This window comes from Hemicordylus capensis, chromosome 4 (assembly GCF_027244095.1).
Source record: "Hemicordylus capensis ecotype Gifberg chromosome 4, rHemCap1.1.pri, whole genome shotgun sequence".
In the NCBI taxonomy this organism is placed as follows: domain Eukaryota; kingdom Metazoa; phylum Chordata; class Lepidosauria; order Squamata; family Cordylidae; genus Hemicordylus; species Hemicordylus capensis.
The window spans coordinates 52020346-52045226 of record NC_069660.1 but is presented as its reverse complement, the minus strand read 5'-3'; the positions used below and the strand labels follow the sequence as shown (position 1 = coordinate 52045226).

Below are 24881 nucleotides of genomic sequence, written 5' to 3'. Positions count from 1 at the left end.
AGCGGTCTCCAGAATGGCTGCTGCCACTGGAGAAAGAGCCGGAACAGCGCTTTGAAGAGCGGGGGGAGGCCAGCGGTGGGAGGGCAGAAACACACACACACACACCCGCAGCCACGGCAACACCTCCGGACCCAGTGCTGAGTTGTAAAAAATAAAAATAAAAAAATAAACCTTAGAACCCTGACACTGGCTCGAATTTGAGCTGAGACAAGAGTGTATTCAGTGGGGGGGGGTGAGTGGCGGGGGGCAGAATCGAACATGCCCAGTTTGGTTCAAGCCCAGTTCACACTGGGCGGTATAGAAGTTTAATAAATAAGTGTAGTGAATAAGTGGGAAGAGGCAGGATTTAGGTCTTGGGACCATGTTCCAAGTTGTCTAAGGGCTGGACTGTATGTTACATGAATGCATCAATGGCTCTGGTGAGCTTAACCTTTCTTTACTAAACTAGTCATGGGGACCTGAGCCAGACTGGGATGAATCCATACCGTTGGGGAGAGGCTTTACCCTTTGCCCTACAGCTGCTATTTGCCCTCATGCAACAGCCTTGAAATTGTTTTAATGAAAGGTAGTATATAACTTTAACAATAAATAAAAATAAATAAACTCCCATTGGCACAAATGTGCCTTGGCCTAGGCTGTGATTTTGAACATCATATGGATCAATACCAGTCAATCTGGCTGTTCCTGTCTGACAGTTGACCTGTGTGGTAGTGTAGCTGTGCCTTATTTCCACAGCACCTGTCAGCACATGTTGTGCATTTAGAAGAATAAGCAGGTGACTGTCACTGAGTTATCCCCCTGGCCTTTCTATTTGAAAACAATTCAGTGATCTCTCAAGATATGAGTGATGCTAAAATAATGCAATTGGATGGAGTAGGTCATGGATTCCAGCTGTGCTTTCCCACAGCTGGGATGTGTACTGGGACATGCCTAGCTGCGTAGCAATCTACTTCCTCATAGACCATGTTTCATATGTACAAGTGAAACTGAGGACTAATTCACACCATTGAAACCCAGCTCTAATCACCTGGTGAGTTCAGTCACAGTGCAGCGAGGAAATTCAAGGCTGAATGGACACCAAAACTTGGTTTAAACCATTGTTGTTGTTGTTCACACACCGGAACAGAAACTGAGCCATTATTTGAAAGCTTTTGCTGAACTAGAACTGAATTACATAGCTAGCAAGCTCTAGTGTGCATAATTTTGGAGGGCACAGCTGGGATCCATAATCCTAACCTGTGGTTATACAAATTGGCCAGATGTGATAGGAAATAAAGTAAGTTGTGGCAGAAGGGACTTCTTGGTGAATATAGAACAAACAGTTGATAATATAGCAGAATAGCAAGTAAACATGGTATGATCTATGTTCCAGTGATTTCAGCAGGCTTACTTTCAAGAAATCATGTTGTCTGGTGCAATTGCTTCACATTATGTTATGATAAAGCCAGTCCTAGTATTGACTTTATCATAAAGTAATGTGAAGCAATTGTTTCAGGCAACTGGTTAGTATCAGTTTTCTGCTTCTAGTTCTGCACGTAGGATGTAATCTTGATTTGTTGCTCCATGTGTGAAAATATAAGAACCATGAGATTCTACTTCAGAACCTTTTACTTCCCAAACTTAAGTCTATATATAGAAATGAGGTTCTTCCAATCCAGATCTGGAAGGGAGCATCCAAAAGCTATCCACGTTTGCCCTAATATGGAAATCTGTGGTTCATGCTTGTTGCAATGGTAATGATAAAGGGCACAGACATGCTACAAATTTGAATTTAGGATTGTTTCCTTCACAGAGCAATGAGAACCGTTGTCTGAGATCATTCTCGCTGCCTTGATGAGGTTTCATATCAGACAACTTCAGTTTCTAGGGATCCCTTCCCAGGATTTTATGCGAGTTAAATGCAGTTTAACCAACCAGAGTTCTGGTTAACACTTTAACTAGGATTGCCATGATTGTGAGAATGAAGCATATAACAACCCAAGTAGCAAAAAATATCTGTGACTGTCAATTCTGGTCTATTATGCTTCTAAAGATGAGTCTTGGCAGGCTCAGTTGTTGTTGCCACAGTCTTTCCCGTTACAGTAATACTGTCTTCACTTTCCTTGTTGGACTGATAACTGCTTTTGTGGAAATCCTAGGAACATAGGAAGCTGCCTTATAATGACTCAGACCATTGGTCCATCTAGCTCAGGCTTGCACAACATAAGGCCCGAGGGCTGAATCTGCCCCACGGGGACATTTTTGCTGGCCCACAGGAAGGAAAGTTCTGTAGCAACAGCAGGAACTATGAGGAGCCAGACCTGTGATGAGTGGCAGCAATTCAGTGCATTTGCCCACTTGAGACCAGATGTTCCTCACCTGCCTAGCTAGTCCTGCCCTTGGGTTGGGTCCCACATTAGCTCCATCCCTCATCCCTCTTTCCCCCTCATCTTCCCCCATTACTCCAACCCTATGTCTACTTGCTTTCATTTATTTTTTAATAATTGATTTTAGTGTAATAATTAGTATGCATTTTACTGGTCAATGACCGAAATAAAATCTACCTACCTTCGTATGCAGAAAACTGACCTCGGCCCCAAAACACCAGGACATTTGAGTTGTGCACCCAGTATTGTTGACATTGACAGTTAACCGCTCTCCAAAGTTTAAGGCAGGAGTCCTTGCCACCCCTATCTGAAGATGCCAAGGATTAGAACTGGGACCTTCTGCATGGAAAGCAGATGCTCTACAACTGAGCTATGACCCCCTGTGGAAGCTCAACACATTTTCCCTATCCCAGCAAAATGCAGGGATCCCTGTATCTGTTTGTGGCCCTTTGTGAGCATCTGGCTGTCACTGGAGATGTATCTCAATGGTGCCAGTCTGCAATGGTGTCAATTTGGCATCACAGATAAGTGTGATGCCAAAAGATCTCTGGAAAAAGACTTGATTATAAACTGTCCATTGACAAGGAAAGCTCACTAGCATGTACAGTTGCCAGCAATTTCTAACCCAAAGATTCTCAAACGTTCCCCCCACAGATCAATTGAAATTTGAAAATTTCTTTTGTGTACCACTTAATACACTTTTTCTTGTTCTACAAATCAAAGCACTTAATTCATAAAAGAAAAGAAAATTCAATTGCAGGGCAAATTACGGTTTTCATTGTTCTGTAACCTTTCTGAGGATAACTTGAATGAAGCTTGTGGACCACTGGTGGTCTGCAGACCACAGTTTGAGAACCTCTGTTCTAACCTATTTAGTAGTCCTTTGTGATCCTGCTTGACTGCCTGTGGGATTGGAATGGTGGCTATGGATGGAATAAGAATCAGAGAGCAGTCTTTTAGAGACATCTCCTTCAGAATTCAAGTACTCATTTCAGGCTTGGTAGCTGAACCCAACTCAACAGTACCTCAAGCATTATGTCCAAGTTAGTGTATTATTACCTAGTGACATTAACAGTACTATAGTTTATTCCTAATTTTATTTTCATTCAGTCAGAATATGTATATAAAGAATCCAGTGGCTGACATCAACAGTACACTTGCAAAATAAAGTCACACTCATGCAAGGCTGCGGAGCTGCTCAAAGTTGGGTGCTCTGTGAGGATGCACAATCACTAATGGAAGACATTCTCCAGAACATATAAGAGGTTGGGCTACAAAGTTGTACAATGAGCGTTGTGGAACTGTCTTGAGCAATGATGTGATGCAACAGTCATTGTTCAGTGATGTGCAGTGATTTTGTGGAAGAGTTGTTGCACATGATGTACAACAAGATGTTGTGCAGTGAATGTTGTGCAACTTGTCAATATATTTTGCTAGCTCAAGGCCTGTCTCAAACAGATTTTGCGCAACATCCTTGCACTATGTCAAGGTAGCACAACAGCATTATGCTAGCCTGGAATGTAAACTCCAAATGGAGTGGAACTCTCTTGAACAATATCTTTATGCAAGGGCAGTGTACTTCTACAAGTGCACCATTAGTGAAGATGTCAACCAGTATTTTGAGATGTAGTAGTTCTTCCAGCTAGGGTGTTTCTAACACACTGGAGGGCTTCAATACTTCTGTGGATAGACAAAAAATCCCCCTGGCATTGTGTGGCCTATATAGGCCAATGTTGTTGAGACAAGGATTGTGGCATATCACAAAGATGTTTTCTTGCCCTTTCCTCAGTGTGTAGATCAGGTTCAAGTTAGCTGATGGCCAGAGCTGGATCCATGTTCGATGGTACCCTCAAAAAGGTGCCCTCCAGTGGTCCCCCCTCCTTATGATGGTGGGTGTGGTGGAGCATTTAGGTTTCTGCTTTTCTCACATGTCTGTCACCACAACTGACTTAGGGAGGGAGGCCTGTCATGACCCCATTCTGAGTAGCAGTGCAGAATCTGACCCTGAGGAGAGGGTAGGACTCATGCTGGAGGAGCCAATCCTAGTCTCCGCCCCAAGCCCTGACCAGTGTTCCTTCTAACAAGGATTCCCAGATGTTGACTATAACTCCTATAATCCCCAAGCAGAAGCCATTGCAGCTGGGGATTCTGGGAGTTGTGGTCAACAGTATCTGGGAATTCCTGATAGAGGGAACACTGGTCCTGACAGTCAGGAGGAACTTGATGGAGCAGAGGAGAAGTACTAGACTACATGTCAGAGCACTGTCCCTTTTAATCTCTCTGCTCTCTAGGCAGGGAGGCAGAGGCTGAAAGAATTTAAGGCCTCATTTTACCTCAGTCTCTTAACTCTCCAGGGTAGTTATCCAGGGTGCTTTAGTCCTAGTCACCTTGCACATTCCTAATTTTGGAACGGGGCCCAACCAGGAGATGACCCACCCAGCCAGTGGCCACTGGTTGGTGACTTGGCACAATCCTCCCTTTGGGGCCAAAGCAGGAGTTTGTAGTGTCCTCCCAGGCACTTGGACCCTGGCTGCTGCCCAATAATGCTATGTGCTGATTCTGGTTCTGTTGGTGGCCCTTTGTGTGCTTTTCCAGACGGTGGAAGGCTGTGTTTCTTTAATGGTGCATTTATCCTAGCTTTAAGTCAATGGCTTATGTTCTATGCAGTGCCCCGCCAATTCAAGAGGGGAGTGTGTTGATTTTGTGTGACTCTCCAACCTTGCTGCTAGTAAAGGTGGAGAGGCTCCAAGGGTACTAAGGATTGTGTCCTTGCTGTAGTGACAATTCTCCCATTTTGAATGGTGGGAGAATTGTCACTACAGTGAAGGAACAATCCTTAGTAGCCAGGGAACCTCTCCACCTTCACTGTCAGTGAGGATAGACTGCTGAGTTGCACCAGACCAGCGTGTGCTCCCCGCTCTTGGATTGTCAGTGCACTGCACAGAATGTAAGCAGAGCTATATCAATCCACACATAATAGGAGAGGAAATCTGGGGAAGAGCAGGCGGTGATGCTTCTTCTTTAGAAAGGACCGCAGCACGGAATTCCCAGAGTTTCTGGTGGGTTGTGGTGAAGATCTCGGTTGCATAATTTTCCACAGGGCAGAATAAAGCAAATGAGTTCATTTGGCGGGAGCTTACCATGAGGCAGACTGGGGTGGCTGCCTCAGACAGTATCTTTGGGCACCATTCAAGAGCAGCAAATTGTCAGTTATTAAATTTATTGTTATTTTTTTTACTGTAAAAAAAGGTAAAGTGCTTCAGTTACCATAATTTCTTGGCCCCTGAGGGTGTAAAAGCAGGGGGAAATGAGGTGAGGCCGACAGTAACCTATAGTAATTCATTTGCAGTGTGGAAGATATATATAGTAGTTGAATAAAAGATTAATGTGATTGACTTTTAAACCAGGGGTTTCCAACCTTTTTTTCAACAAGTGTACCATTTCTGCTACTGCTACGGATATTTATACACCGCTATTCAAAAAATACATAATACATACATTATTACAGAAAAAAATAAATAATACATAAATAAGATGGCCCCCTGTCCCCAAAGAGCTCACAATCTGTCGCAAACCGTCGGCTCAGGTACTCCACAGAGATTGTGTTTGTGTGTGTGTACACAAATGTTACAGTTTATTTATTTATTTAAAATATTTCTACACTGCTCAAAACTTGTGTCTCTGAGCATTTTACAATTAAAATCATTTAAAACATCAAATCAATTAACAATTAAAATCATTTAAAATATTAAAAACATTTAAAACCTGGTATTAAAATTATTGAAAACTATAAATCTAATTAAAAGACTGGGTGAATAAATGTGTCTTCAGTGCTTTTTAAAAAGTTGCCAGAGATGGGGAGGCTCTTATTTCAACAGGGAGCGCATTCCGAAGTCCGGGGGCTGCAACTGAGAAGTCCCGTTCCCGAATAGCCACCAGATGAGTTGGCAGTAGTCGCAGGCGAACCTCTCCAGATGATCTTAGCAGGCAGTGAGGCTCATGGTGAAGAAGATGTTCTCTTAAATACGCAGGGCCTAAGATGTTTAGGGCTTTATTTTTTATGACCAGCACCTTGTATTTTGCCTGGAAACGTATCGGATTCGGCAGCCAGTGCAATTCCTTCAAGACAGGAGGAATGTGGTATCTCCTAGATCACAGTTTCTCAACCACCGGTCCCTGGACCGCTGCTGGTCCCCGAAGGGTTGAGTGCCAGTCCCTGACTGGGAGTCAACCGCGCCCCCCCAACAACTGCAATCAAGGCACTCACTTCCTCAGTTTTGCACATGGCATGGAAGAGGAAGAGTATTACGGAGGCGTGGGACCCTTCTTGTGCCTTGCCTCCATGTGCTACTGAGATCTTCCTACAGCTATCTTATTCCCTTAAAGCTTCAAACTGTATGCAGTGTGGGGGCATCAAGGAAAAGGTATGGCATTGGGTGCCACTTGAAGGGCTGCTGGTTCTTGCATGCTCATTGTTTGGAGCCAAAGGTTGATTGATTGAAACCCAGCTGCCTGTTGCGGCCGAGGCACCTTGAGAGGGAACGCTGTTTCCCTCTTGCATCGGTGGGGCATTGTGGTCCCTCGGTCCCCTGTAACCCCCTGGTCTGCACTGCTGGTGGAAGACGGCGGTCCCCTTTGTGATCTCGCCAGGGGGTGGAACCTCTGGCTGGGATCATGCCGCAGTGAGGGCTAAGTGGTGGAGGGAGGGAGGAGGGCCGCCTTGGCTCGGGCTTTGCAGAAAGGGAGTGCAGGTGGACCTTCCTCGGGGGAGGGGGAGCATGCACGCGTACCAAGGAGGGCTAAGTGGAGGAAGGAGGCGGTGTGGTACGGGGAAGAGGCAAGATACCATTTTGTGCGTTCATGCAAAAGGATCATTGGATGAATGGCACTGGAATGAAGTGATCCTGGGGATTTGATGCCCAGTGCAGTTCATGTCCAATCCCAACCTATTTAAAACCAGCTGCCTGTTGCAGCCAAGGCACCTTGAGAGGGAATGCCATTTCCCTCTTGCATTGGTGGGGCGTTGTGGTCCCTCGGCCCCCTATAACCCCCTGGTCTGCACCACCGGTGAAAGACGGCAGTCCGTGGTGAGGGCTAAGCAGTGGAGGGAGGGAGGAGGGCTGCCTTGGCTTGCCTCTCAGCGATGCACGGGCAGCATGTGGGACCACGTGAGCTGCGTGGCCCCAAAGGCAGGCTGGTGTGATTGGCACACACATTGGAGTTGGGAGGGGGACACAGAAGTGCGCGTTGTGAGAGAGGATGGGGGAACACCTGCTACACTCTGGTGCGCAAGCACAGTGGCGGCAGCTCTTGGACCCAGGCGACCTCCCGAGCGCGGTCCGGTGGACCATTGCCTCACCCACCCTGAACAGTGCCTCATCTCCCCAGCGAGGAAGATGAGGCATCCACCACTACAATGCCCCACGCCCTCCGCCATCTCAGAATCACCCCTTTCCCTTTAATGCCAGGTCTCCACCGCTCTTCTTCACATTTTCTTTCACCGTTAAAAAAAAACCCATTCCCAGCACCTGCCATGTAACAGTTTTTAAGGAGTTTTGGAGGAGCTGCGCGGGTTTCATTAGGTCCACCTCACAAAGTGCACATCTAAGAGCAGGATCCAGATCAAGCCAGGTGATCATGACCAAGTAGCATTGACACAAATGAGAGATGACTAAATTAATTTCAGTGGGTGGTCCTGACTAACGTCGTCTGGATCCGGCCCTGGGACTACACAACTCCTGCTAAAACTCCACCTCCATCATGAGAGGGTTAAACTGTAGATTTCCGGCTCTACTGAACTTGCCCAGCTCTCCTCTCCTCACCTCCTTTTTACTTTGCTTGACATCCAGCCTGATGAAGCGTTTGGGGGAATTCAAAAACTTGCTTGTGTGTTGTTTTCATTGGCCCCATGTAGCTTTTGAATTTTTCTAATGGCCCAACATCCATTGGGCCATTCATCCACCTCCATTGAGTAATCACAAGCACCCCCAACCCCACCCCGCACATACTGAAGACATACTGGAGACAAATTTGTTCACCCAGGCTTTTAGATTCAGGGGTTCTCAACCTTGGGTACCCAGATGTTGGTGGACTTCAACTCTCATAATCCCCAGCCATAATGGCCAAATGCCATTGTGGTTGGGAGTTATGGGAGTTTAACTGAGGGACCCAAGGTTGAGAACCCCTAATATTCCATGTTTGCAAAAGATTCCAAATTTAATGATTTTAATGCTTATAATATTTTAATTGTAAACTGCCCAGAGATGCAAGTTTTGGGGCAGTATAAAAGTCTGTTAGATAGATAAACTTGAAACCCCTTTACTTAACTGCTGGTCCAGGAATCTGTGCATGAATAATGTAGCGGTCCTTGAAACTCTGCATGAAGAATTTAGCAGTCCTTGACTCCAAAAAGGTTGAGAAACACTGTCCTAGATCAGGGATTCTCAATGTTGGGTCCCCAGATGTTATTGGATGTTAACTCCCATAATCCCCAACCAAAGGCCACCGGGGCTGGGGATTATGGGATTTGTAGTCAAATAATATTTGGAGACCCTACGTTGAGAATCCCTGATCTAGGAGATACCATATTCCTCCTGTCTTGAAGGAATTGCACTACAATACAATTGCAACACTTTGCAATACAAAGTGGTCCTGTAACAGCAGGGTACAGGAACTTGTGACCTTTAGGGCAACACAACTAGGTGAAAGGGGATAGTGGGATTTTCCTTCATCAGAACCATGAGGTGAAATAGATATGATCTACTTCAGTGATCTTCACTGGTTTTCAAGTGAGGGTTAGGGATGTTGCCTGAATTGGTTCAGCGTTCTATTCCTAGAATGCTGAACTGGTTCGGAAACCCCGCTTCTGAACCGGTTTGAACATGGGGGGTTGCTTTAAGGCACAAGGAGGGCGTGCTTACCTCCCCCACCACACTTCCCCCTCCAGCGCTGCTTCAAAAACTGCTGGCGCCGGGCAGCTGTAGACCCTCTTGCCGCCCTGGTAAGCGTAAAACCAGAAGTGGCGGGCACGTGTGCATGATGTGCACCCGCCACTGGTTTATGCTGACCAGGGCGGCAAGAGGGTATACAGCCGCCTTGCGCCAGCAGTTTTTAAAGCAGTGCCAGAGGGGGAATCGCGGTGGGGAGGTAAGGGCACCCTCCCCATGCCTTAAAGTGATCCCCCTGCCTCCCGGGTGTGCAGGGAACCGGTTCCGTGCACACCCCCAGTGAGGGCCACTTTGGCAAAAAGCCTTCAGTGAGAACCATTTCCCACTGTGCTGACCTTCACACAGTATTGCACTTTTCTCGATGCTGGGAAGGCCTTTTAAGAGAGACGGAGCCCTCTCTTAAGAGCCAAATTTCCCGGCACTCCATGTACATCTTCCAAGATGCTGCAGATGTTCAAGAGGGCTCTGTTTCCCTTAAAGGATTCCCACCAGCACTGGGCAAAATATAGCATTGCTTGGTGGGAGTGGTCACTTCCACATGGTGCCAGGTCTACTCTGCAGAGTATTCACCTTTGGCCAAAGCTTCATGTAGGCCCAATAAATAATCAATCAGGGAGCTTTACTTAGAGCTGATGGGAGCCACCACTGGCTCCCTGTCCTTATAATGGAAAACACTGGACTGCTTGTTGGAACCACAAAATTTTAACAGGTAGATTTAACATGCATTCCCAGGACTCAAAAAGCCTAATATCCAGAAATGCCAGTGATTAAGGATCACAGGCACTTTCAGGTCAGACAGTGAGAACTCCCAAATTCTCTTCCACATGCAGTTAGTGTCTCATCTCAATTCCTCCATGTGGTCTTAACATCCCACCCCAGGGTTAATGCTTGTGAGGAAAACCAGTCCAATGACTGCAGCATGATCTTATAAACACAGTAGAAACAGAGGTTTAAGCATCTCTGTGGAAATGAAGCAAGCCAGCACTGGCCTACTCTGTCTCCTAATCTGTCCAATTATCCCAGGTATAAACCATAATAGAAAGTGCTTAAGAAGTCATAATCACACGGTGCAGAAAGAGGAGAGCTGTGTGGCTGCTTTTTTGTTTTGCTTAATTGATATAATTAGCAGCTTTTTGGTGCCAAGGGAGCAGAATTTTAGATTCCCTCCATTTCTTCCTCAAGAAAAGAGTTGCACTCAGGAGCCTGAACTCTCCTGCATGGTTTTAGAACAACACAACTTGACTTCAAGCAAGCAACTTGACTACACCAAACGGGTTCTGATTCTGGAAGCCAGGCTATAGTTTATTTTAGGGTGTTGGTGTTATTTTGTTCATTTTTTTTACTTCCCCAGGTGGTGAGAAGTTGGAGGGCAGCTCTGTATAAACAGTTTCCTTTTGAATAAGAATGCACTGGAATAAAATGTATATCACAAATATACAGGTAGCGAATTACCAGGTTCATGTGGGCAGTAAAGAGCACCAGCATCAGTTCCAAAGCAACAGCAACATTCTTGAGCTCAAAGCCTGCTTCTCTGACCAACCCCAGAACCTTAGAACTTATTTGTCTTTATCTAGCCAAACTCAAACGACTCTTTTTTAAGGTCCCCTTCCTACCCTTCAGATCAATGTGAGCTGACAGTCTAAATAGTTATGGTGATCTATTACTTGATTGTGCATTAATTTGTAATGCTGCCTGAGAGGTTTCAAAAAATATTAGGATAGCCCTGCCCTCAACCAATCAGAAGTAAATTCATTATGGCATTTTCAAGCAGTGTAAAACTTGTGCGTATGCAGATGCTACCCGCAAATAGGTGCTCAGGACTCTAACTTCCCCCCCCCCCCACTTCAGTTGATTTTCTTAGCCTGGTACTGCATTAAGGGTCTTGCATTAGCCTGGTACTGCATTAAACGTACTGCATGAGGTAGGGAAGAGTCAGGGCTGAGATTGCAAGGAGGGGAAGAAATGGAGACAATGCTGATAGAGGAGGAGAGCTGGTTTTGTGGGAGCAAACATGAATTGTCCCTTTTGCTAAGCTGGGTCTGCCCTGGTATGCATTTGAATGGAAGACATGTGTGAGCACTGTAAGATATTCCCCTTGGGGGATGTGGCTGCTCTGGGAAGAGCACCTGCCTGCAGAAGATTCCAAGTTCCCTCCGTGGCATCTCCAAGATAGGGCTGAGAGAGACTCCTGCCTGCAACCTTGGAGGAGCAATACTGAGCTAGATAGCCCAGTGGTCTGACTTGGTATAAGGCAGCTTCCTGTGTTCCTAAGAAGGGATGGAGATGGGGACTTTAGAGTGAGAAAGAGAGCATTGCTACTTTCCACACTGACACCTACAGTTAACCATTCTAAGGGCATGATTCCTTTACTCACAGCGAATCAAGGGGCAGATTTAGCACTCAATAGCCACATGCCAAGTGATGGTTTGAATGATGGAGATTTTGTTTGAGACAGGTAAAGAACTTTACAGAGATTGGAGATTGGTGATTACCCTTCCACTTCTCTCTAACTTATAATTGGACCTGCCTACTCTTAGCCCCACCTATGGTTACCCCAGGCTTGCTTCCCTCCCTCCACTCCACTCCACTCCCCAGCCCTCAGAAGCAGCCACTGCCACCCCTGCTATCCCCCCTGCCCCATAGTATGATTCTCTCATACCTTGAGGTTTTCCAAGTCAATGCAAATGTGGGAGTGGAAAGGTAATGCCCTTTTAGCACCCTGGGTTAAAGCTGGCCATTGCCAGAGGCAGGATACCAGTCTGGGTAGACTATTGGCAAGACCTTTAATGACTGTTGTTGCATTATTATGCCAAGACATTTTTTTTTACATAAAGGAAGACAGAGATGTATATGGGCCAAGAAGGAGCAAAGCCTTCAATAAGCTGGCATGCTCAGGAGAGGAGCAAAATGTTTTTTGTTGGCTTTTGGTGAAATGTCCTTAGTAGAGTTTTCTTTAAATCTCTTTGCACTGAAGCTATTAGTCCCACTGCGAGTTCTTACTTGACACCTCTCTGTATAGATTGGTTTTCCAAAGTGACTTGTTCCACCTTGTCTTTGCTACAGTTTAATGGCGGTAGGGGTGGGGCAAACTTTGCAGGAGCCAGGAGCCAGTCAATTCCAACCCAAAATGCAGTTGGGAAAATAGGAGGAGGAGACAGAGCAGTAAAACCAGCATTTGCAAGGAACATTTGGGAGATGTATCTGGCAACAGTACTGTGGAACTCCCAAAGCTGTACCATTCTTCCCCTAGCTAGCTGGAGAATGCCTATAGACTGACAGTAGTGGACACAAGAAACCTCCTCCCCAAACCTGGTAGGAAATGTTTGTTTACCACTTGCATTACCGTTGCACCCATGGATTTTTACACGTTATTCTAAAAACTGACATTTATGCTAGAAAAAATAACCTATACCCTTAAGAACTTTCTATACAAGTGAGGACTTTAGAGTTACACATTGCATTATACCAGAACTGCACAACTTCGACTACAGTTCCCATAACCCCTGTTGACCAACGTAGCTGGGGTGATGGGAGTAGTCATCCAAAAACAGCTGGAAGACGAAAGTTGTGTAGCCCTGCATTATGCAAGTAGGGAATAGTCAGCACTGGCTTATTGCCGTTCACCGCTTGAGGTAAATGGCATGGGCCCCTCTGCCCTTCTCGTCAGTCCTACCCCTTGGGCCAGAGCCAGCACTGATGCTACCCCACCAGTATTCTCTCTAATTTTTTTCATCTGTGTGTGGAATGAGTTTTGTTCTGGGCAGCACTATCAAGGCAGTGTGTGCACACATGTTTTCAGAATGAGGCCTTCCTGATTCAACCTGAGCGGGATCTAAAATTAATTGAGCGGACATCAAAAAACTTGTGAACATGCGCACATGCGCACACCTTAGAGGGGATACTGTATACCACCAGTGTTCCCTCTAACAGGGATTCCCAGATGTTGTTGACTACAACTCCCATAATCCCCAAGCAGAAGCCATTGCAGCAGGGGATTCTGGAAGTTGTAGTTAACAACATCTGGGAATCCCTGTTAGAGCGAATGCTGCATCCCACCCTTTTGTTGGCCCAGCACCTGCCAATCCACCCCCCACATCCCTCGCTGGCCCAGATGTCACCCTCTTTGCTTTTGCTGCCAGATGGATCATTCTACTGCTGCTTGCATGCCGCAAGGCAGTGCTTAGCATGCATTCAACACTGGCAGCTTCATGTGCTGGCCTCTTTTCTTTGCCAGCACTAGCACCAGTGTTCATGAGCTCTCTCGCTCTCTCCCCCACCCCTCCAAGCACCAAGCTTGTTTGGCGACTAAACAAACTATTTTGGTGCATGGAGCAGAGAGAGTGGAAGTGGGGGGTGGAGAGAGCTGGCACTAGCACAGCAGCAAAGAAGAGATCCCAGTGCCTGAAGCCGCTAATGCTTGATGCAGCTTACCAGCAGTGGCAGTGTGCCCCATCTGGCAGTGAGGGGAAGAAGGTGCCATCTGGGCCAGTGAGGGATGTTTGATGGAAAGGAGAGGCAAGGCCAGCAGGGGATGCAAGGGGAGCAGGACATGGAAAGTTTCTATGCAATTCAAGCAGCCTTCATAATGTTGAGTGGTTCTTACAGCCCTGCTGTGGCTAGCAGCAGCATGGGATGATGTCCATGGAGAGGCAAGGTGTCTGTACTTCCTGCCCCATGATAAAATCTACCACCTGAGACCATTGCCTCATGACAGAGCCACCACCAGGGGCATAACTATAATAGGGCAAGGGCTTCAGTTGTATTCATCCTCTGAAATTGATGTGAGTGTTAAGACCTGGAGCTATCAGAACAGCATGTCTTTCTCTAGTACCATTAAATGACTTGCATCGTCCACAATTTACAAAACCTTTAAAAAAATAATTTAGGATGATGTTCTATTGTATGTAGCACATATATATATGCTTTTTGTTACCACTATTCTGCCTCATTTAAGATTTCTTTACTTCATGAGCTGAGCTTCAGTGAGGGGGGGCATTTTAAAATCCCTGGGCCCACTCCAACCTTGCTACGCCGCTGGCCACCATCATGGTGACCACCATCCCCCCTGAGATACAAATATTCGCTCAAAAGAAGCAAGAACTGTTTATCATTTGCAACATGCAACTTGTCAGCCCTGCCTCCCAAGTGTCTATGTGGAGCAATTTGCTCTTGCAGTGACCTCTTCAAGTTGTTGTCCAATGACAGCAGAACACTGCACACAAGTTTTGGGTCTGATTGGCTGTCTCTCTCTCTTTTAGGCGCCTGGATGCCAACTTGATCTCTGAGGTACCAGAGAGGAGCTTTGAGGGGCTGCCCTCCTTGCGTCACCTTTGGTTGGATGATAATGCCCTGACGGAGATCCCTGTCAAAGCACTCAACAACCTGCCAACGTTACAGGCCATGACATTGGCACTCAACCAGATCTGGCACATTCCTGACTATGCTTTCCAGAACCTCACCAGCCTTGTGGTGCTGTAAGTGTTTCCTTTTTACTTTGCATTTATAGTAGCTGCTTTGTTTTTAGAGAGAAGAGAAGAAAGGAGAGGAAAGGAAGGAAATACTGGCTTGTGTGACACGCTGCCCTTCTGAGTGAGATCTAAAAGTGGCAAATTTAAATTCCACACTTTTACAGGTGGCGCGCCCTGTAATGCACCGGGAGGGACCTGTTCCTCCTCCCAGTGCCTCAGGGGAGGAAGTCACCCCCAGAATTGGGGAATTCATCTCCCCACCTTTGCAGGTGACTTGCCCCATAATGCACTGGGAGGGCCGCATCCCTTGTGACACACTACAAACAAATGCATTTTTTAAATTGTGTAGCAGCTTTGCTGCTGCAGCAAAAAAGGCTCTGTGTGTGTTGGGGTGAAAAGGGTGTGTGTGTTTGTACTGGTGGGGGCAGTGTGCCTCAGTCTTGGGGTTTTTTGTTTGTTTGTTTGTTTGTTTCTAGTGTGTCTCAGGCAAAACAAGGTGAGAAACACTGGCCTAACAGACTATCATGAATCCTTGTTGATTTTATATGTATCATTAGTGGTTTGCAAGTGCATTTGACCATGGAAATCTGCGCACCAGGGCAGTTACTGTAATTATCTGTTTCTGGGCTTTCTGAAGACATCTTTCTGGCTGTTATTGGAATCTAGATGCTAGTCTAGAGGGACTTTTGGTCTTACCAAATAGGGTTACTCTTACAGTCTTATGCCAATGCATTGTCTTCTGAATTCTCCTGATAGGAATTAATAATAGCATTAATATAACTGTGCTGTTATAGCTACTATAAAAACATGGTTGTGTATACAGGTCCCAAGATGTAAGCACAAGTTGTATGTAAGTCCTTGGCCCTATTTTTCACTCTAGAAATTAGGGGAAATATGCAGGTGGTAAATCTGTACTCCCTGCACCAATGAAAGCACCACTGAGAGACCTTAAAGGCCAAGTTGAAGACAGATCATCCTGGAGAGAATCTATCTATGTGGTCGCTAAGAGTTGACATTGACTTGATGGCAATCAATCAATTAATCAAATCTGTATATCTGTGAAAACACACATGGCATCTTTGTGATTACTCTTGGCTTGGAACAAATAAACATGGCTGACTGACAGATATTCAAAAGGTGTAGTTGGACATTATGTGATAGATGCCTTCAGCTGGTATTTGGATATAAAAAGCTGCCTTATACTGAATACATCCAATAGTCCATCTAGCAGAATATTGTTGATGCTGACTGATGTCAAGCAAGTCTCAAGCAAGAGTCTTCCTCGGTGCTGCTATTCTACCTAAAACCCCTTAACTAGATTTTCTAGGGATGGAACTTTGGCCTATTGCATGTAATTTATTTATTTTTACATTTATATCCTACTCTTCCTCCAAGGAACACAGAGTGGTGTACTTGGTTGTGTTTATCCTTACAACCCTGTGGGATAGGTTAGGCTGAGAGATAAGTAACTGGGCCAGAGTGACCCAGTGAGTTTTATTGGCTGAACAAGGATTTGAAATCAGGTTGTTGGGGTCTGTGATTCTTTAGCAAAGCACAAAGGAAGCTATCACTCCAGTTACAGAGTGCAGAGTTTAGTTGTTGCAGCTATTTAAGTAACATGCATGGAGATCACTGTAGAGTCTAAACTAAATTGATTTATTGGTAAAGTACATCTGAGATAGGAAAGGCCTGTCCTATCTATCAGGTACATAATGAATAGGTAGGGAGAGAGAGAGAGAGAGAGAGGTTTTTCCATCTTCTCTCTAGGAAGAAAGGAAGAGGACTGACTCACTACAGGAAGTACCTGGGGAGTCAAAGCAGGAGTCATAGAGTAGAGGAAAGCAGGGACAGGTAAAGGAGACTCTCACTAGTGGTCATTAGTATAGTTGATGCAAAAGGTTGATGCACTGGAACTCCATCTCAAACACCTCTGCTTATCACCTGTTGCACCAGCTCACGGCTCCTATCTTCTTACTAAGCATCTGGAATCTGTCTCTGGGCAGGGGCTTAGTCAATCCATCTGTCACCATCTCTTCTGCTGGGCAGTAATCCAACTGGACTACCCCCTTTCCTTGCATGTTTCAAATGTAGTGATACTTGATGGGAATGCGCTTAGTTTAAGACTTCATCTTCTCCAACTGGGAGATCTGGATACAACTTTGGTTATCCTCCAACATTATTGTGGGCTTTGGTTCTTCAATCCCAAAGTCCAGTAGTAGCTGGTGTATCTATACCGCCGCGTCCTTGCACGCTTCAGCTGCGGAAATATATTCTACTTCTGTGGATGAGCATGCAACAAGTGACTGCTTGCGGCTAGCCCAGCTTATGGCTCCATCTCCATACAAGAACAGGTGTCCACTTGTGGACTTGCAGTCTGTCCTGTCTTCGCCCCAGTCTGAATCCATGTATTTACTTATTTATTAATTTATTTAATTAATTTATATACCGTATCCCACTAGTCTGTATCCCACTAGTCTGGGATTGCTGCTTGCTGGAATCTCCAATGCATAGTGTGCAGTACCCTTTAGGTCTCTTCCCGGTCTTTTGACTACAATCCAATCATTATTGGTTGGTGCACTTACTTTTATGCTCACGATTCCCACTGCTGAAGCAATATCTGGCCTTGTTTTTATGTGAGCATCACATAGCTGAATGTTGAGCAGGACCATGGAAATTCTCCATGCAATTCAAGCAGCCTTCATAATGATGAGTGATTCTTACAGCCTTGCTATGGTGCAGCAGTCACATTAGGCAGTTTCTGGTTCTCTGCATGAGAAGACTATATAACATGTAGATTGGCCTTCAAAGGGAATAAATAAAATGTGCTGGAAATTTCTCCATAGAATATCCTCAGATGAAAGATATTCTGAAAAATAAGTGTGAGCATCTGTGCAACGGTGTGTGTAAAAGAGTGAGTTAAGAAACAGGCATGTAGAGGCAGAAGGAGGGCTTGTCACTTCCATAAACTTAAGTATCGTTCTAATCTGGGAGTTACTGAAATAGCCATCTTTGGGAGGGGGCCAAGGAACAGCTGTGGAGGGGTACGAGGGAAGATGTCATTTACAGCCTGATTAATACTTCTGGATACCCCTGTTCAGCACTTTCATAGCTAAGGACATGACCTTCCCAGGTGCAGCATTGTGCTTTCCTGCTGTGCACACCTTGGGCCTCTGGGAGCTACATGGCTGATCATCCACTGATGGCGGAAAGAGCCAACATCAAAATATACAGGCTCCAATCTGGAACAAGTTAGGGGCATCAGCCTCTGCTAATAAATTACATCCCCACTAAGGAATTCTGTACACCAGTTCCCATCCATTTCTCTTGTAGGTTTATAACAAGGGATGTGGGATACTTTTGAAACAAGGGAATGTCCTACAGACCTGCATTCCGTTAACAAGAACTGCAGAAATCAACCTTCTATCCTGTCAGGCAGTTATGGCTGTGTGTATCATGATATTTTACACATCCCTGGTGTAAGGCAGGAAATTTGTTTAGCCCCATTGTTTCAGAGAATGGCCAGGGAATGTTGAAACACCTAGCATAGAGTCTGTCCCAAGATGGAAAGGAGAGAACACCACTTCACATTTATGAAGATTCCTGGATTTCTAACTTTAAGGAAGGAAATCATGCGCACAATCCAATTTTGTAAAGAACATTTATTCAACAACATTCCTTTCAAAAACGGAAAATGAAGCAGTGGCTGGCTCTGAAGACAAGTAATAATAAGTGCAATTCTGAAAAGATAGTCACAGTTGGCTTTTAGTATCCACGGCTTATAGTTAAAGCACTGGACAAACAAAGAAAAAACAAAGGCATGCCCTTCTCTTTTTATTGCAGGTGGAACTGTTGGAGTCTAAAAGAAGTTGCTGCTCTCTCTGTAATTTATGGATTTATTTAAAATATTTATACTTTGTCCCTCCAGTCCATTGCTGCTTAGGGCGACTTACAAAATAAATAAAACAGAACAATATAAAATTAATAAAAAATAACTTTTAAAACAATAAATTAATAGAAACCAAAGTTAAAAGTAGCCAGGTAAAAGTTATAAAGTTAAAACCCACCAGATATGAGCTGCAGATAAAATATTAAAAAGCCTCTCTAAAAAGATGGGTCTTTAGCTGTTTTTTTAAAAACGCTGGGGGGAGGGACCATGGCAAAGCTCTTCTAGGAGGGAGTACCAAAGCCATGGGGCTGTAGCCAAAAGACCCTGAGGTCAGTCACACAATCAAAAACTGTGTTCTGCTTTTCAGTTGTGTAGAAGCAAGGTAGGAGGAAAACCTAGGTAGCTTTTCCTCCTACCTTGCTTCTACACAACTGAAAATCGGGAGCACACACAGCTCCCAAACCTGGGTAGAACACAGCTTTTGATTGTGTGAATGACCTCCCTGTCTCTAGTCCCTGCAACTCGATCTCTGTAAGTGGTGGGACCATGAGAAGGGCCTTAGATGCTGAATGGAGAACCCTGGCTGGCAGGTTCGTGTGGGTGGATGCAATGCAACAGATACCCCGACCCCAAGCGTTGTAGGGCTTTAAGGTCAAGACCGGCATTTTGAATCTAGCCCAAAAGCAAACTGGTATTCAGTGAAGGTAATTTCTGGCCTTAACAGAAATTCAGAGCTGTAGCAATTGTACTAGTTGAATGTGAGCAGAGAAAGAAATGCAGAGATAAGCATTTTTTATTACAGGAAATTTCCTAGGTTAAGGCAGCCTTCAGATGGAACAAACTGGATCATCATAGGAAAGAACTGGGATTCTATAATGCAGTAATCTTGTCTTGTAGTATCTTTTTAGGAAGACTTCTCATGTTAGTTTTCTATTTGAGTACAGATATCCACTGGCAAAATATGTGTGCATACTATCCAACTCTTCAGTGGATTTCTCTTTAAAATACATGAAACCCACAATGAATTGATTTGGCCTCTGGTTCCATGTCCTTAAAGGGGGAAGCAGCAATTTATGCACTAAATGATGCAGAACGTATGTATTCTGTATTTGACTAACTGTGCCCATGTATAAAAGATAGCATGGCCAACTGCTTTTATTCTTACATGCGCAGTCTAAATCCCTGCAGCAAGTTTCTGCTAGGGATGAGCAAGAGCCCAGTGCTTCCTTCTTAAAGCGCTGAACAGGCTTGAACACTGGAGTTTGAGCCAGCTCAACAGGCAGGTAGGGGCACCTTTAAGATGCAGGTAAGGAGCTCCTTACCTGTTCGCCCCTGCCCTACCGCTTTCCCCCCTAGTCGGCGCTAGTTTTAGAAACAGCTTTGTGGGGCTGCAGCGCTGCTTCCTGAAGCCTTGTGTGGCGTCAGCACATGGCCGGCGCGCGCCCCGGCCATGTGTGTGCTGATGCTATCCGGGGCTGCAGGAAGCAGCGCTGCAGCCCCTCTCAGCTGTTTCTAAAATGAGCGCTTGCAGCGGGGAAGCAGCAAGGTGGGGGCAAGCAGGTAAGGAGCTCCTTACCTGCATCTTAAAGGTGCCCCTCCCCACCCCTCAAGGGAGTGCACAAACAGCTCGTGCACATCCCTAGTTTCTGCCTTCCCCCCATGATGTTTAGATGTAACACGACATGGCAGCATCCCCGATCCATCTCACAATGTAAAAACACCGTAGGCCCATTCACACGTTATGTTCAACACTCATATGATGAGTAAGTATACAGTGTACTCAGGTACAGATCTGTACACAGGTGCAGTCATTCACACACACAGAAGTACACATCTATACCATGAATTTGAAGGTCCTGTATTCAGGTTTATTTTAAATATGAATGCAGGTACAGTAGGGAAATAACTTGCCTAGCGAGCAAGAGGTTGCTGGTTCGAATCCCTGCTGGTATGTTTCCCAGACTATGGGAAATACATATATTGGGCAACAGTGATATAGAAAGATGCTGAAAGCCATCATCTCATACTGCACGGGAGATGGCAATGGTAAACCCCTCCTGTATTCTACTAAACAAAACCACATGGCTCTGTGGTCACCAGGAGTCGACACCTACTCAATGGCACAACAACTTTACAGTCATTCAAACACAAACATGCACAAGTATACAGATATCTGTATACCCAAACAGCATAATGTCTGAATCGGACTTGTGTCACAGTAGTAAGTGTTCCATTGACCATTTGCCACTGAGCTTGTATTTAAGCAACATATTTGTGGTGGGACTTCTCCTGTTGCTGCTTTCTATATGGCAAATAAACTAAGGCTTTTCTATCAGGAATATTGTCTCCCTTTTGGAATAAATGTCCTAATCTGCCCTCTTTTCTGGGATGCTGATGTTATATGCACATTATAAAACAACTTCATCTTGTTTGTCACTGGCTTAGTGGAGGAACTGTGGTCATTAACTTCTGCAGAAACCTGAATAATGTGGAGGATTTTCTTAGAACTGTGGCTTCATTTTTTCAAAGCATCGCTTCTGCAATTGTCAAACCATCTGTAACTTACCAGGAGAAATGGCTCTGTGTGAGTAGTGCACAGCTTGGCAGGAACTGGAGTAACTGTGATTCCACTTGTTAAAGTAATTTGTTTAACATGGATGAGAGGATGGAAGGAGGGAAGAGGAGTTCCTCCCTTCAAATATTTACCGTCTCAACTTGGACTACAAGTCAAACTCCCTTTGTTTATGTTGTTACAGAGCTGGTAGCAAGATTGGGTTCCATTTTCCATGCATTTCTGATGCTTGTAAGATTATTTTAAACAACTCCCTTTGGGTACTGGAATGTTCATGGTTTTCTCCATTTCAAAACAGAACAAAACATTACAGGCCAAATTTAAGCCAGAAACAACTCAACCTTTGTATCTTTCTGCTTCTCCTATAAAGTCATGATTATATTTGTGGAATGGTGCAACTCTGACATTTCCCATCTAAATGTTTTCCAGTTTGGAGATTTAACTGTTGCCCTGGTTGTGCTATGTTCACTTGCTCCTCAAAAACTTCCTTCATCTAAGATCCAGTATGATGTAATTTGTCCAAACGAGAAAACATCCAAAACAGACAAGCAGTCAGAATTTCTGATGAATATGAGTTCTGTTTAGTTTACATTGACGTGGATTCTATGAAAAAAAATAAGTATTATTGCTCTGTCTGTGTGTGTGTGCGATTCATTCAGCTCCTTCAGGTGTGGCACAATATCAGAAAAACAGTACATCTCTACTAGTGGCTCACAATATATACGAAGAATATATAAGAAGATGTACTATACTATATGTCACCTTAAGTGGTGCAGCGGGGAAATGCTTGACTAACAAGCAGAAGGTTGCCGGTTCAAATCCCCGCTGGTACTATATCAGGCAGCAGCGATATGGGAAGATGCTGAAAGGCATCATCTCTTACTGAGCGGGAGGAGGCAATGGTAAACCCCTACTCTATTCTACTAAAAGAAAATCACAGGGCTCTGTGGGCGCCAGGAGTCAAAATGAACTTGACAGCATACTATACTATACTATACTATACTATACTATACTATACTATACTATACTATACTATACTATACACTAGATGAACAGTGGATGGGGAAACCATCCAATACTCTGCAAGGAAGTACCAAATTCAAATAATTAAATCTAGGAGTTTGGATAATGGAGATTCTACTGTAGTACAATCTATAGGAAAGGGAGGGCTGAATCTCAAACGTCCATCAAAGAAATACAACCTCTGAAAGGTTTTGAAACATGCATATATATATAGCATATGTCCTGTAGTGGTTTTAAAAGGGTCCATATGTAAAAATGTGCCAAAATCTGGGTTGTGTCAACTATTTCACGGTGCTTTGCTGAATTCAAGATCTCAGTGTGAGAATCCCTGGGAAAAGAGGCACCCATTTTTCAAAGGAAACTTCCTGCATATATTGAGGGTGCTAAAACGCATCAAACTTGGGTTGATATGTGCAGCCCTTTGGGGCTAGTAATTGCAACCCCTGCTAAGAGGCACCTTTCAAAATGGTGGCTTTCTTATGTTTAGCAGAAGGGATAGCAACATTCCATTTTCAACTCAGCATAGTGTCCCTCCCAAGGGCTGTGACTGTCTCCCTTGTGATTCTTTTTAGATTGTGAGCTCCTTTGGGAATGAGAAACATCTTTTCGTTCCTTTTGCTATGTAAACTGCTTGGAGGACTTCCTTTTTGTTGAAAAGCAGTGTAAAAATACTGGTCCACATGTTGCACAGCATTACATGGGCATTTCCAATTGGCCTACAGGTGAAACTCGGAAAATTAGAATATCGTGCAAAAGTCCATTAATTTCAGTAATGCAAATTAAAAGGTGAAACTGATATATGAGACAGACGCATTACATGCAAAGCAAGATAAGTCAAGCCTTAATTTGTTATAATTGTGATGATCATGGTGTACAGCTCATGAAAACCCCAAATCCACAATCCCAGAAAATTAGAATATTACATGGAACCAAGAAGACAAGGATTGTAGAATAGAACAATATCGGACCTCTGAAAAGTATAAGCATGCATATGTATTCAGTACTTGGTTTGGGCCCCTTTTGCAGCAATTACTGCCTCAATGCGGCGTGGCATAGATGCTATCAGCCTGTGGCACTGATGAGGTATTATGGAAGACCAGGATGCTTCATTAGCGGCCTTCAGCTCTTCTGCATTGTTTGGTCTCATGTCTCTCATCCTTCTCTTGGCAATGCCCCATAGATTCTCTGTGGGGTCAGGTCAGGCGAGTTTGCTGGCCAGTCAAGCACAGTACACTGTATACTTTTCAGAGGTCTGATATTGTTCTATTACTCCATTACTCCCCTGCAACTGGTACTCAGAGGCATCCTGCCTTTGAGGCTGGAGGTGACCCACAGCCCTCCGACTGGTAGCCATTGATAGATTTCTCCTCCATGAAGTCATCCAAACCCCTCTTAAAGCCATCCAGGCTGTTGGCTGTCACCACATCCTGTGGCAGAGAGTACTTCCGTTTGTTGGTCCTAGACCTCCTGGCAATCAATTTCATGGGGTGACCCTTGGTTCTAGTGTTGTGAGAGAGGGAAAAGAATTTCTCTCTCTCCACTTTCTCCACAACATGCATGATTTTATAGACCTCTATCATGTCTCCCCACAGTCGGCTTTTTTCTAAACTAAAAAGCCCCAGGTGTTGTAGTCTTGCCTCATAAGAAAGGTGCTCTAGGCCCCTGATCATCTTGGTTGCCCTCTTCTGTACCTTTTCCAGTTCTACAGTGTCCTTTTAAAGATGTGGTAACCAGAATTGTACGCAATACTCCAAGTGTGGTCGCACCATAGTTTTGTATAAGGGCATTATAATATTAGCTGTTTTATTTTCAATCCCCTTCCTAATGATCCCTAGCATGGAATTGGCCTTTTTTTTACAGCTGCTGCACATTGAGTCGACACTTTCAACGAGCTGTCTACCACGACCCCAAGATCCCTCTCCTGGTCAGTCACCGACAGCTCGGATCCCATCAGCATATACTTGAAGTTGGGGTTTTTCGTCCCAATGTGCATCACTTTACACTTGCCAACATTGAACAGCATTTGCCACTCTGTCACCCACTCCCCCAGTCTGGAGAGATCCTTTTGGAGCTGCTCACAATCCGTTTTGGATTTCACTATCCAAAAGAGTTTGGTATCATCTGCAAATTTGGCCACCTCGCTGCTTACCCCTGCTTCTAGATCATTGATGAATAAATTAAAAAGCACCGGTCCCAGTACAGATCCCTGGGGGAGCCCACTTCTTACTTCCCTCCATTGTGAAAACTCTCCATTTATACCTACCCTCTGTTTCCTGTCTTTCAACCAGTTAGCAATCCACACATGTACTTGTCCCCTTATTCCATGACTGCTAAGTTTCCTCAGGAGTCTTTGATGAGGAACTTTGTCGAAAGCTTTTTGGAAGTCCAGGTATTTTATGTCAACTGGATCACCTTGATGCACACACTTGTTGACACTCTCAAAGAACTCCAAAAGGTTGGTGAGGCAAGATTTACGTTTGCGGAAGCCATGCTGGCTGACTCCCAGCAGGGCCTGTTCTTCTAGGTGCTTTACAATTTTATCCTTGAGGATGCTTTCCATCAATTTGCCTGGAACAGACGTTAGGCTAACCGGCCTGTAATTTCCCGGATCGCCCCTGG

The 24881-nt window shown here is 44.8% G+C and overlaps 1 protein-coding gene across 9 annotated transcripts in view; it reads left to right on the top strand.

Moving 5' to 3' along the window:
* LGR6 (leucine rich repeat containing G protein-coupled receptor 6) overlaps positions 1-24881 on the top strand; it is a 280020-nt gene that overhangs the window by 164903 nt on the left and 90236 nt on the right. For all 9 annotated transcript variants that reach the window (XM_053245501.1, XM_053245503.1, XM_053245502.1 and 6 more), the window contains one exon: positions 14572-14787. In XM_053245501.1, the coding sequence (XP_053101476.1) occupies positions 14572-14787 (216 nt within the window). The remainder of the gene's footprint in view (positions 1-14571; positions 14788-24881) is intronic.